The 13,222-nt window shown below is 36.9% G+C and overlaps 1 protein-coding gene across 2 annotated transcripts in view; it reads left to right on the forward strand.

Annotated features, from left to right (window-relative positions):
- KCNH5 (potassium voltage-gated channel subfamily H member 5) overlaps positions 1 to 13,222 on the forward strand; it is a 215,484-nt gene that overhangs the window by 169,617 nt on the left and 32,645 nt on the right. The window contains exon 10 of one of the 2 annotated variants that reach the window (XM_040975643.1): positions 11,079 to 11,275. The exons of the other annotated variant lie outside the window; for it this stretch is intronic. Coding sequence (XP_040831577.1) covers positions 11,079 to 11,275 — 197 coding nt within the window. The remainder of the gene's footprint in view (positions 1 to 11,078; positions 11,276 to 13,222) is intronic. 2 annotated transcript variants of the gene reach the window in all.

Consider the following 13,222-nt stretch of genomic DNA (forward strand, 5'->3'; position numbering starts at 1 on the left):
TGGAGCTGGAAACCATTATATTCAGTGAAATAAATCAGTTTCTAAAAGACAAATGTATGTTTTCTCTGATATGTAGTAACTAATATAGAATACAAAAAAATGTTTAGAAATGCAATGGTCACTTTGGGTTATGATCGCTGTTTGTAGCTGATGTTTACATTCTGGTGGAAAAGTGGCTTTTCTGTCTTTTACTTGTTGATTATTGTGATTCATGATGAATTAGGCCTGTGACTATGAGGAGGATGAAAATTATTTATTTGTAAAATCTGATGAAGAAAGGGGAGGGAGCGTTATAGGAGGGAAGGGAGGGTGGTTGTCTTCCTGGGACAGTACCTTTGGAATGCACAAAATATGTTCTCTTTATATTAATACAACATTAAAAATTTTGTTAAAAATCTCTGAATCTAAAATCAGGTAAAATATCATTCTTTTGTATTCTTGCCTCGAAACAGTTACTAATTAGGTACATAATTCTTAGGTCTGCCAAAAGTGCTGGGGTGTGTAATGAGCAGGTTCTGAAGGATAGCTAACTAATGCAGAGATAAAATGAGTTGTCAACAAATGCTTCATTCTGAACGCTGGAGGGTGGTTTCAAGGTGTTTTTTATAAATAGGACATATGAACATAATTGCAATTCATGTCTTTTCTAGTTTGAAGTTCTTTCAATTCTTACATCTCCACCTTTTTTTTTAACCTTCCCACTTTTTATGAAATAGAATGAATCCAAATTAAGTTTGTGATGCATACTTCTTTAATGTCTTCTTACTTTTCGGTTCTTACCCTATAATTACTTAATGTGAATGGATTTATTGGTGTGGTTGCAATAACCAGATGACTGTTAACTATCCTGACAAGTATAGTATAGTATATCTTTCAAAGCGTATACAAACGACATTCCCCACTAACAGTAGATCTTGTTATAGGACATTGCTTTGTGGCATCCATGTTTTATGTTTGTGTGTGTGTTTTGTTCATTATTATAATTATTTGGTTAGATTTGTTAAACTATGCAAATTCCGTGCTAAGTCTTGATTATAACTTTAAAATTTCCAGTAGAACTGTTCTATTTGTGTAGAGTTTGGATCAAAGAATTAAATATTAACTAGGACACTGCAAGAAGGAAGCATTAGTGATAATGAATATATACAGAGTAACTTAATTTGATAAGATAGTTTTTGACATTTGGTAAGATTTTATTTTAATTAGAATCCATTATTTAAAATATGTTTTTTTCTAAAGATTTGTGAATTAGTACAAAAAACTTTTAACTTATCATTTTCAAAAATCGGAACCTGTTTTTTATTTAAACAGAACAAATCTGGGATGTGAATCAATAATATTTTGCTATTTTGAGAATCTGTGAAAATGTGACTTGCATTCTGTGGTTAAGATTTTTTTTTTTCCTGTATATTTTCTGTTATAAATCAAATGTTTCACACTTTACACTCTTAAAAGAGCTTTGCCTAAGTTCCAGAAAATTATTTTCTTTCACATCAACATTGCTGTTTTTAGGTTTGAACTGTGAAATATGTAGGCCTATTTTACATATGATGATTATGAATTTAGTTAATTCAAATATTGTAAAAGGGAAATCAATTGTTTTTCATTTTTTAAAAAATGATGCTCTTTGATTTTTAACATTCTAAGCTGTGATTATAACACTATTAGCATAATTTTAGAGTTCCTCAGCCTGCATATTTTTTAGATAAATTTAGGTTTCTGCACTCCTGCAGTTTAGACTCAGATGAATACCTATCTAGAGCAGACTTGAGAACTGAGGTTTATATGCTCCAACTCCTTGATGTCCCTTGTACTTGTCCTTCATATCCATCAACCCACTGTTGGTCTTAAAACTTGTTCTCAGAAGACAGTCTTTTGGTGCAATGTTTAAGCCACTGCTTGGGACACCTGCGTTCAGGTCAGAGTGTCTGGATCTGAGTCCCAGCGTGGCTTCTGATCCCACCCTAGAAGGCAGCTGGTCATGACTGGAGTGCTATAATACCTGCCACCCATGTGAGAGACTATGATTTAGTTTTTGGCTTTTTGCACTCAACAAGAGAAAGGGAACTAATATTCAGATTTTACAAATAGTTTAAAAATGTCAACAATAGCCCAAAAAAATGCTGTGAAGAAATAGGCAAAGGAAATGAACACACATTTTTCAAAAGAGCAAATTCAAATGGCTAATAGACTTAGGAAAAAAGTGCTTCCTAGCCGTCAGAGAGATACAAATAAAAACCATATTGAGGTTCCACCTAACACCATTGAGACTGGCCTACATTCAGAACTCTACTAACAACATCTGTTGGTGTGGGGAGAAAGCTGCTCTCCATCACTGCTGGTGAGAGTGTAGGCTGGTACAGCTACTATGGAAGCCAGTATGGATTTTGCTAAGAGAACTGAAAATAGACTTGCCATATGACCCAGCTATCCTACTTCTGGGAATATATCCAAGGGAGATGAGATCTGCATATGTGAAAGGGATCTGAAATCTTGTATTCACAGCAGCAGTGCAATCCACACTAGCAAAAACATAGAAACAACAAAGACACCTGTCCAAAGAGGAGTGGATAAAAATGGTGTGGTACATCAACTCTATGGAATACTACTCAGCCAATAAACAAAATCACATTCTACCATTTGCAGCCTGATGGTCACTACCAGAGGCCCCTTATGCTAAGTGCAGTAAGTCAATCCCAAAGGACAAATAAACTTATTTCTGATATGGTCATCACCCAGGTCATAGCTAGTAAGACAGTGGTGATTGCAGGATTTGAATCCAATCTGAGAGATTATACCATGCCCTTAATCATCAGTTTAAAACAAAATACTTTAGTAGTTTTTCAAAAATTAGACTTCAAAAATTAAACAACTTCATTTAGTCTTAGAAAATATAATCCTTAGAAATAAATTTAATCAAATAAGTGAATGATCTGTATAATGAGAGTTACAACACAATGAGGTACTCATCAAGGATACAAAAAATGGAATGGCGCTTCTGGCTCATGAATTGGAACAATTAATGCCGTTTACTCATCCATACTGCCTAAAACATTCTTTGTGTGAAACACAATCATTCTGCAAATGCCACTGGAATTAGGAAAAAAAAAATCCTAATACCAATGAAACCACAAAAGACCCAGAGCCCAAGGCAATCCGAGCTGGGAGTCACCTCTACTGCTTTCCCAGTCCACCAACAGGGAGCTGGATGGGAAATGGAGCAGTTGGGACACGAACTGGTGGCCATATGGGATGCTGAGGTGTTGAGGATGAGGATTTAGTCACTGAGCCATTGCACTGGGCCTTATCCCTTTCTTATTACATTTCATCATCTGCTTCTTTTATTGACAATGTGAGGGATGGTAGAATTAAGATATTCCCTAACTGTTCGCTCAATGTCATGTTGCAATCTCAACCTCAAAGTAGCAATACCACTGCCAACATCAGTAAGATTGTTAATATCCATGAAAATATTTTAGCTTACACTCGTCATTCTCTCCTATGAAACATCATTTTTGAGCATGCCATACTCTCTCTCCTTTTCAGTCATTATTTTGTCTTGTTTCTAAATTAACAGGTACACATGCTGTTACCATTAGTCTTTATGTCATTGTCTTTTTGGCTGTTTGGGTGTAGTAAAGCTTATCTATACCTACTAATAATTCCCTTTGAAAGGATCCACTGGAACAATATTCCTTGAGTTCCGTTATCCTGGCTACACAGCATGTGTCCTTTAGACTTGAAAATCAGCTTTTCTGGACAAGAAATTCTTGGCTCACATTTCTTTCCTACACTATGTCCAACACACTGCTCTCTTTGTTCCATTCAGATCCATAGACAAAGCACAACCAAGGTGTTTCTGTTGTCTAGCCCTGTGTTGTTTTATCTTTCTGTCCTCCTTTTTATTGTCACCACTATCACAAGTGATAAAGTGGGGAGGTGAGTGGAATTCATAATGTTAGCAATCTGTGAAATGCCCTGTTGTTTAAAGGCAGTGCTAAATGGTCTTTCAACAGTACTTTGTCACTCTTCACACTAGCATTTAGTCTTGTTTTAAACACATGGGAGAGTTCTTGGCTTTGTGGCAAGATTAAGCAGATTCCACTATCTCTCACTTAAAGTGTTTTTTTTTTTTTTTTCATTGTGTCTTGCGGGGTTCCTCCGTGCTTGGCCCTTTAGGTATGTAGGTATCTTTTTGGGCTAGTAATTCTCAGTGTTCGTGGGCAGGTCATTTTCTCTCCGTTTTCTCTCCACCCATCTAGCAGAAAGCTCAGCGACAGTTAACCTCAAAGAGGGCTTCCTTTGTCAGATCTTGTCGAAATCTTATTGATTTTAAAATATCTTTGTCTTATTTCCTTGGTCTGTCCTGATCCTGAAAAGATCATTTTTACTTTTCCTATTTTGTAAATCTTTTTTTGTATTTTGTATATATCTTTTACTCAAAAAGATTTCCTGACAGTCAGATTTGTGCCTCCTGAATTTCTCTATGAACCCACTGCACAAATATTTTTGCTTCACTCTAAAGCAATTTTATTGAGATATAATTGCTCTACAAAAGCTCATGCATATTTAATCTATTCAGTTTGCTGAATTTGGACATTTGCAAACATCTGCATTCCATCTACACAATCCGTGTCATAGACATCACAGTACTGCTCAACTTGTGTCATTTATGTTGGTTACATGTAACATGAACATTCAATGTGACATCTATCCTTGAATTTTACAGTTTTTAATATTGTGTTGATAATGGCAAGCTCTGTGTTGTATAGCAAATAGCTGAAACTTATTTCTCTAGCATAAATGAAAGTGTATATTGATTAAACAACTCCTGATTCCTCTTAACCCGTGGCAACCGTGATTGCAGTCTGCTTCTATAAGTTTGACTATTATAGATAATTTGTCAAGTGCAATCATGCAATATTTGTCCATCAGTGACTGGCTCTTTTCCCTTAGTGTAGTGTCTTCCAGGTAATTTGTGTTATTGCATATGGGGAAATTTCATATATTTTTAAATGCTAAATAGCATTCTGTTGTAAGTATTTACCACATTTTCTTTATCCATTCATCTGTTCGTGGATGCTTGTGTAGTATCCATATCTGGCTGTGTTGAATAATGCTACGTTGAGGTAGGCTTGTTTTTGAGACTCTTGCTTCAGTTCTTTTGAGTATATGTCCAGCATTTGAATTGCTGGGTCACAGGTTACAGTTAGGGCCAGGATACCAGACTTAGATAAGAGGAACAAAACACCATTATTTTTCACATTTGACAAATGTGAAAGTTATAATATTTAGTTAAAACATTTACCTAGTTATAGGCTTCAGGTCTAATTTTTCCTTAGAAAAAAGTAGAAGGATTTCAAGATGTAACTAATTTTTAATTTACTTCTTTCTTCCCCCCTGTGGTTTTCTTTTTAATAACTTGCACTAAATGTTAATTCAGGCACATGCTTGGGTTTCTGTTTATAATCAATTTGTTAACAGTAATATTTCAGAGCTCAATATTATGAACCTGTTTATTATTGGCATCTGTTTAAACGAAACTACTATGGTGTGTTACAAATACCAGTGTGCTCTATTTTTTACTCCTACTTCATGAGCTATTTGCCTCATTTTGTATGTGAAAAGAAAGATTTGCAAACTGAATTATTTTCCTTTGGATAATTATTATTTGCTTCACTCAACATGTCTTCAAATCTGTGTCTATTATGCTTTTCTACAAAATGACATCAGTCACTGGTGCATCACGTCTTCGTGCTATAAAACATGATATTCTAATCCCTACATGTTTTCTTATTTTTGCATTGTCTGCTCTTCCCCGTTAAAATATTACTGAATTTCACTTGTGTGTAAGTGGTCAAAGTCTATTTATTTCTTTACAAAGATTTATTTTGATTTGAAAGGCAGAGTCACAGAGAGAAGGAGAGACAGAGAAAGAGGAAAAGTGAGAATGAAAGAGTGAGCCTCTGTCTGCTAGGCAGACCATTATCAAAAATCCAAGAAGTAAAAGCCAACATTCAAGCTGTGGATAAAATGGAACCTGAGAGCAGTGTTGGTAGGATGCATATCAGAGAAGCAGCTCTGGAAAGTTTGATGTTTATTGAAGTGTTATATCAAATGGCCCAGCTGTCCCTCTTATAGGTGTATGTATCCAAAAATGTTGAAATTAGTGCCTCCCAATGCACATTTCCATGTCCGTGACAACATTAGGTATACTAGTCCATCTATATAAAACAAGCTGCTCTTCAGTGGGCAAATGGGTAAAGGCAATGTGATCCACATACAAAAAAGAATATTATTCAGCCTTCAGAATGGAGATCATGACATCTTTCACAACATGAAATTTAGCTTTATGCTGAACGGAATAAGCCAGAGACATAAAGATAAATATTGCATGGTTACATTTATCCTTTTACATGGACTCCTAAGGAAGAAGGTATGAAATACAAGGAGAGATTATAACAGTACTTTACCAGGTGTGAGGCTGGAGAGAAGGGGTAGGAAATGGTGAGATATTGATCAGTAGAGCAACCAGTAGATGTATAGGATGAAGACTACGTGGTCAATGCAGTAAATGAGCACTGTGGTTAGTAAAGCTGTATTTTATATGGGGTTTTTGTTATTGAGTAGATTCTATCTGTTCTTCTCACACAGAAATGAGCATGTGAAGTGAACCATCTTATTTCGCTTCACTGCATTTTATTACCCAAATGTATCCCGTTTGAAACCCCAAATGTACACAATAAACTTCAACAAAATTAGTAAGTATCTGGATTGTCTACTATAGGCAGAATCAGCAACTATAGCCACCATTAAACCTCACAAACACAGGATGCTACATAAGGAAAATGCAAAGGATATGTTGCCAAGGATCTATTAGATGGACTTACATACCCAAACTAATGAATAATTGTGATAATTTTATGCATTTGTTTATCTATACCATTATCTCACCAAATAACATATATCTTTAAAAAAATCCTTGGAACAGTACTATGCAGGTTAAACCTCCACTTGTGATACCAGCATCCCAGACTGGAAGATCCCTGTCCAGGCTGATCCACATCCAATCCAGTTCTCAAATTGCCTGAAACAGCACTGGAAGATGGTCCAAGTGTCTGGGCCCTGTCTCCATGTGGGAGACCTGGAAGAAGCTCCTGGCTTTTGATTTTTGACGTAGCCATCTAGGGAATGAACCAGAGGATCAAAGAATCTCTTTTTATAGCTCTGATTTTCAAAATAAACAAATCTAAAAAAAAAAATCCATCTGCAACACAGCACCATACAAGGATCCTAACTCCCTGTATTACCCCTTTTAATTATGAGTTAACCCTGACTGTTTCCTTTTGAAGTTTTCCATTTTCTCAGTTTATGAATCATTAACATTAAATTCTATTTTCCAGTCTTGTTTCCTGTGGCTTTCAGTGAACTACTTCGTAAGATTTGGCACAAAGAACTGAGAAAATATAAATAGACCAAACAACAACTTTTGTGTTGAGTGCGAGCTTTTGTACTAATTTTAGGACTCTGGGAAGGGGGTGGCGCAGAGTTCTCTCAAATTTTGAAATGTTTGTAGCTACGACTACTTAACACCCAGCAGGTGCTGACCTAAAAACCAGCATCAACTGTTCTGTACTCATAAAGACAAACAGTAGAGTCTAATGCTGAAAGTGTGAAAAATTCTTGCAATGAAGAAAAGGTCATTTTTCTATTAGATAATTCCACACATGGGCCCACATCTGCTCACCCTGTAATTTCTGTTGCTTCCTTAGTAATGTACCTGAAGAAGGACTATATGAAAATATACTTTGGTTCTATGAAAATAGTTTTTGTAAAGACAGGGATATTTGTTTAATGATAATTCACTTGGTTCTTCAGTTTTTCAGTTTCATTTTTTGTGCATTTTGTGATAGTTGTAAGCTTCATCATATTTGAATTCATTTTTATTTAACATTATAAATTAACAATTTTTTACATGTTGTTTCAATACTTTTCTTCATTCTGTTTAATTGATATTTCGCATTTTTTGCACATTCTTTTGTTTGGGGGCATAATTTTTGTCTGATGTGGGGCTGTGATTGATGACATTACAGTGAATATTGTGTGTTGACTGTAATCTTTTGGCTGATTCCCAGAAGTGAAGTTATTGAGTCAAAGCATTGATAGTCATTCAAGGTGTCTATGCGTGGAAATCAGATAGCTGCAAAGTAATGAGTCTTTATAAATGGTACAGACTTGTATTATAATTGATATTTTGAGAAGCAGTCAAGGAAATGAGTTGTATCTTAAAGAGGTAAACAAAGAAGCCCATTAAAACTCACTTGTGTAGCAACAGGGACATAGCAATAAAATAATTGTTGATCTCTTCTGTTGAGAAAAAATGCATGTTAATTGTAAGAAAAATAAGATCTTTCCATTGTTTCATAATATATATACAGAGAGACTGTCATATTGAAACATTTACTTTCATTTAATTAAATATGTGTTGGGAGATGTAGATAGAACGTCTAAATTGAGATTATACTGTTCATGTAATCTGATATCCTGCTTAAATTATTTTTCATAGTATGAACATTTCTCTAAGCCACTTTGTAAATGTCACAATCTTTGGTGCTGCATATTTCATAATGTATATATTAATGTTTGCTTTCTCTGTTGCTTTTTAGTGTTATGTCGCTTTTGTGAGCATTTTTTAGTAAACATTCATGTATCTTTACTTGGGAGAGTTGAGAGAGTAGGAGAGATGGAGAGAGATGGCTCATCTGCAGGTTTTCTCCTCAAATGACCCAATGTGACCAGAGCTGAGCTGGTCTGAACATGGGAGCCAGGAGCTTCTCCTGGGTCTCCCCTATGGTTGAAGGTTCCCAGGCCTTGGCTCATCTTCTGCTGCTTTCCCAGGTTATTTACAGGGAGCTTGGTTGGAAGGGAAGCAGCCAGGACATCAGTTGGTGCCCATATGGGATGCCCGCATGCAGGCAGAGGATTACATGCTACACCACTTTGCCAGCCCCATTGTGAGCATTTTTACAAGTAATTCTTTACACTTCTGAATTTGAAATTAGAATAAATGTCTATAATTTGAATATCTAAATCACAGAAAATAGCTTTGCAGCTACCTGAAATGTACAAGAAGAAGTGGAGTGTATATTTTAAATGTTCATTTAAAAAGTTCTAGTAGGATATTAGAGTATTGTATCATTTCAGAGATCTTACCTGTGTCTCTCAGCTTTCCTCCATGGAAAAGTAAGTGGCTACCAGGGCATTAGTTGTGCTGTTCTTCAATGTTATTGTTCTGTCTGAATTTCTACAGGGTCCAGAAACAAATTACTTGCTTAAGGCTAAGTAAATATGTATCATGATTCTTTTATGCTAATCATGTGGCCACCACCTCTCCAAGAATGTACACTTTTTTTTGCTCTCTAGAATGCTTCTTAAGGTTCCAATCCAAGTTTATGAGCCTGCACGGGCTTTCCAACGGTCTCTGTGGACAGTCTGTAATTTTCCAGTCTCTTGCTCTTTCTCTGCCTTGTAGTTCTCTGCGTATCTGTTACCTTTACCCTCTGATGGTATGGCTGACCTAAACAACTGTAAGGGGACTTTGTTCTGTTTTCCTGTTGGTTCTCGTTTGAACCTGAATGACAACTGTAGTTTTTTTTCTCATGTCTTTGGTTTGAATGCGGTAGAATGCATCGTTAGCAGAATGCCTGCAGCAAGGTTTTTTTCCACCCCGCTTAGATGTATTCCACCTGTCTTTTCCACTTTAAAACTTTCCCCTTCCTCCAGAAGTTGAACTGAGTGCAACTGGCTATACTTTAGGAACCAAAAGCTCTTTTGAAGCTGACTGTGCAGAATTGCCTTTGGAAACCATTAACTTCTGTTTCCACCTCACTTTCGGGGAAACTAAGTACTCTGTAGTTGGAAAGGTGGATGGTTTAGTTCAGACTTCCAGTTTACACCTGAAGAGAATAGGTGTTTTTGTACGGTTTCCAGAATTTTTCAGAAAACATTTACAACATTTTTATGGATCTGTTATTGGAGAACAAATCTAGGCCTCTACACTTTAGCCAAGCATTGAAACTGTGGAAGGGAGCCCTCGGGCTGGGTGCTGACACCTAGCACGGGGCTTGGACTCTGGAAGGGAGCCCTCGGGCTGGGTGCTGACACCTAGCACGGGGCTTGGACTCTGGAAGGGAGCCCTCGGGCTGGGTGCTGACACCTAGCACGGGGCTTGGACTCTGGAAGGGAGCCCTCGGGCTGGGTGCTGACACCTAGCACGGGGCTTGGGAACTGTGGAAGGGAGCCCTCGGGCTGGGTGCTGACACACAGGATAGGTGGTGATGGTAAGGCATCCTTTGGTGGCAGAGTCACGGTAAGCTCTATGCTCTTGGTACACAATGTAAACATCTTTCCAAAAGTTTGTGGATAAACAAAAGTGAAGTAAAGATTTATCTTGGGGTAAAGCATTTTTCAAATTCATGCATATAATTGGGTCTTTAAAAACTTTGTAGGAAAAAAAATCCTAGCGGATTTCAAACAAGTGAATTTCAGAATTGATTCCCCGCCCCCCCCCCCAAAAATGCTAAGCTTTCATTCCAGTTTCCCACAAACTTTCTGAAGTTCTGCCTTGTTAAAGACTGACTAATGTATATTTAACATAAGTTGAATCAAAACTAGATGAACAAAGACTATGACAGCGAATCTTTATGTGCTATGTTATTATTGCCATCTTTACCCGAGAAGCAGAGAAAGGCTGAAGCTACATTTGTTTTTTTCTACTCAGAATGGGAACAGTTAAGATGACAGAAGAAATGAAATTTTTGTTAAATAATTTAAATAATGAAAGTAGTTACATTTAAATAATGCCTTTGCATTGGATTATAATTTATTTATGCCCTTCCAAATTTCCATCAAGTGCTGACTTCAGGGGGTGTTACTTTACTGGTATGTAAAAGTGTTGTGTGTTGTATGTGCGCAGGGAGTTGTCCTCTCAGATCCTAGCTGGGTTAGAAGGTCATTACAATGTTGCCCTTACAGTAACCGGTGTTCCAGTTCATGGAAGCCCTGTCTTTGTTTTCCAGGGAAAGGGGATGTGTTTGGAGACATCTTCTGGAAAGAAACCACCCTTGCTCACGCCTGTGCCAATGTCCGGGCACTGACCTACTGCGACCTCCACATCATCAAGCGGGAGGCTTTGCTGAAAGTTTTGGACTTCTACACGGCATTTGCAAACTCATTCTCAAGGAATCTAACTCTGACGTGCAACCTGAGGAAACGGGTATGTTGTCTGCATCTGTTTGCCTTTGTCAGTGTGCTCGGATGGCCGATACATTGTGCTGTATTGGCTGAGGAGTGGAAAAGTTGGCTCATCTGGTAGCAATGCATTCTAACCAATGAAAAGTGCCATGACATATCTTGTTTATTTTTCAAATGAGTGAAATACCTTGGTTATATGGATGATCATTTGAATCCTTATCATTTAGGGTGCAAAGTGCAGAGAACTTGCAGAGAACAGAACAAGTAAATCATAAATTACTCTATGATCTAGTCACTCTTATTCCTAATAAGGCTGTAAATTCCACTATTTTTTGCTTTATTGAATGTATTTATTTAGAGCTGGTATGTTCATCCATCTGGTTGCCAATTTTACATTTCTAACACTGTTTAAAACCCTCATTCACACTTAATAATTCATTCACAAAGCCTGCTCTCCATTAATTCTCTCAAAAAACCACTATCTCAAAATTGAATTAGCCACGTTGACATGTCCTACCAATAGGTGTAGGGATCCTTTAGTTTGTAATGAGGCTGCAATGTAATCTTCATTGCTATTTTCTTTTTATTGATGAGCATGACACAAATTTAGTCCGCATAAAGAAATCTGCTACCTCTGATTTATAGGTCATTGAGCTTTGTTTGGTTCTTTTTTATTGTCAAGACTATCTGGATAACCACACTTGAGGAATTTCATCCAAAATGATTACCTTTCTATGGTAAAATATTTTGAAATAATAGTACTTTCTTCTCTCCATCCATTAAATAAAACCTTCCCTGTAGGGACCAATCAGAAACCATCTCGTAGCATCTAGAAATGAGCACAATGGAATTAACGTGATTCCCTACTCAGGTTTCTAGGGAAAGGTGAGACCAACAAGAGGAAGAGCATTCATACCGGCTATATCAAAATATCCATTTTCATAGAAATCCTCATTTGCATGGATTTAAATATTTTTGCATCAACATTACTTATCCATTAATGCCATTTCTCCTTAAGTTTATGAAGTGTTTTGTGTGGTTGCAGAGAGCACAAAGAATAAATGCAGTGCTTCCAAACTTAAGAAGCTTACAGTCAAGTGTAAATATTATGTGAAACACCAAGAGCTGGAAGTTAGAATGATGACGAATGTGGAAGAGGGGTGCTAACTAGGTACCAAATAAGGAACTTCCTTGCTTATTCATGAGGAAGCTCAGAGTTCCTTTCAATGTTGCCCACATAAGCGTTTGGTTTGGTATGGTTTATGATTTGCCTTCTGCAAAACAAACAAACAAAAACAAACAAATGGATCCATTGCCACATTGCTTTCCTCAGGACACATCTTATTTGTCTTCCCCAAACACGTTGTTTATGATGTGTTTCATTTGATGTTTGACTTTTTTCTGTTGAAATGAAACCAACAGTTAACTTCCTGCTTAAAACGCTAAGAAAAGGCCACAGTGATTTATATAAAGTAATCAAATGTTGTGTTTGTAACGTTCTTCTTTGTCTCAGTAAGGGATGGTTAGGGCAAAACGCCAGTGCAAGATGGATTTTGATTCTTCAAAGTTACTTCATCACAAAACTCTCTTGCCTATTTCTCTTCCATATAAACACTCACACACCACGCATTGATTAGAATAACTGAATAGGCATACTGGCAAAAGAAAACCTGTATACTGTTTCTTAGTGGAAATTGCAGTGATGTGGAGTCTATCTGCAGATGCAAGTACACTTACGTGCAAATATTATTAGAGCTAGGAACTGAGTTATACCACATAGCTTATTCCCCTTGTAACCTGCTACCCATCATTACTGGTGCCAAATTTCCCAGTTCTGCTTGATGGATGGTCTCAATAACTTGGCAAATTGTGGGCACAGGGTGTACTGTCGATGAGTGTCATTTCATTCTTAGGAGCAAAGTATGTTCTTACAAAAATGAAACTGCGAGAAAATACGCTTCCGTTTTCA

This window comes from Ochotona curzoniae, unplaced genomic scaffold (assembly GCF_017591425.1).
Source record: "Ochotona curzoniae isolate NIBS_2020 unplaced genomic scaffold, NIBS_Ocur_1.0 contig_2688, whole genome shotgun sequence".
NCBI lineage: Eukaryota > Metazoa > Chordata > Mammalia > Lagomorpha > Ochotonidae > Ochotona > Ochotona curzoniae.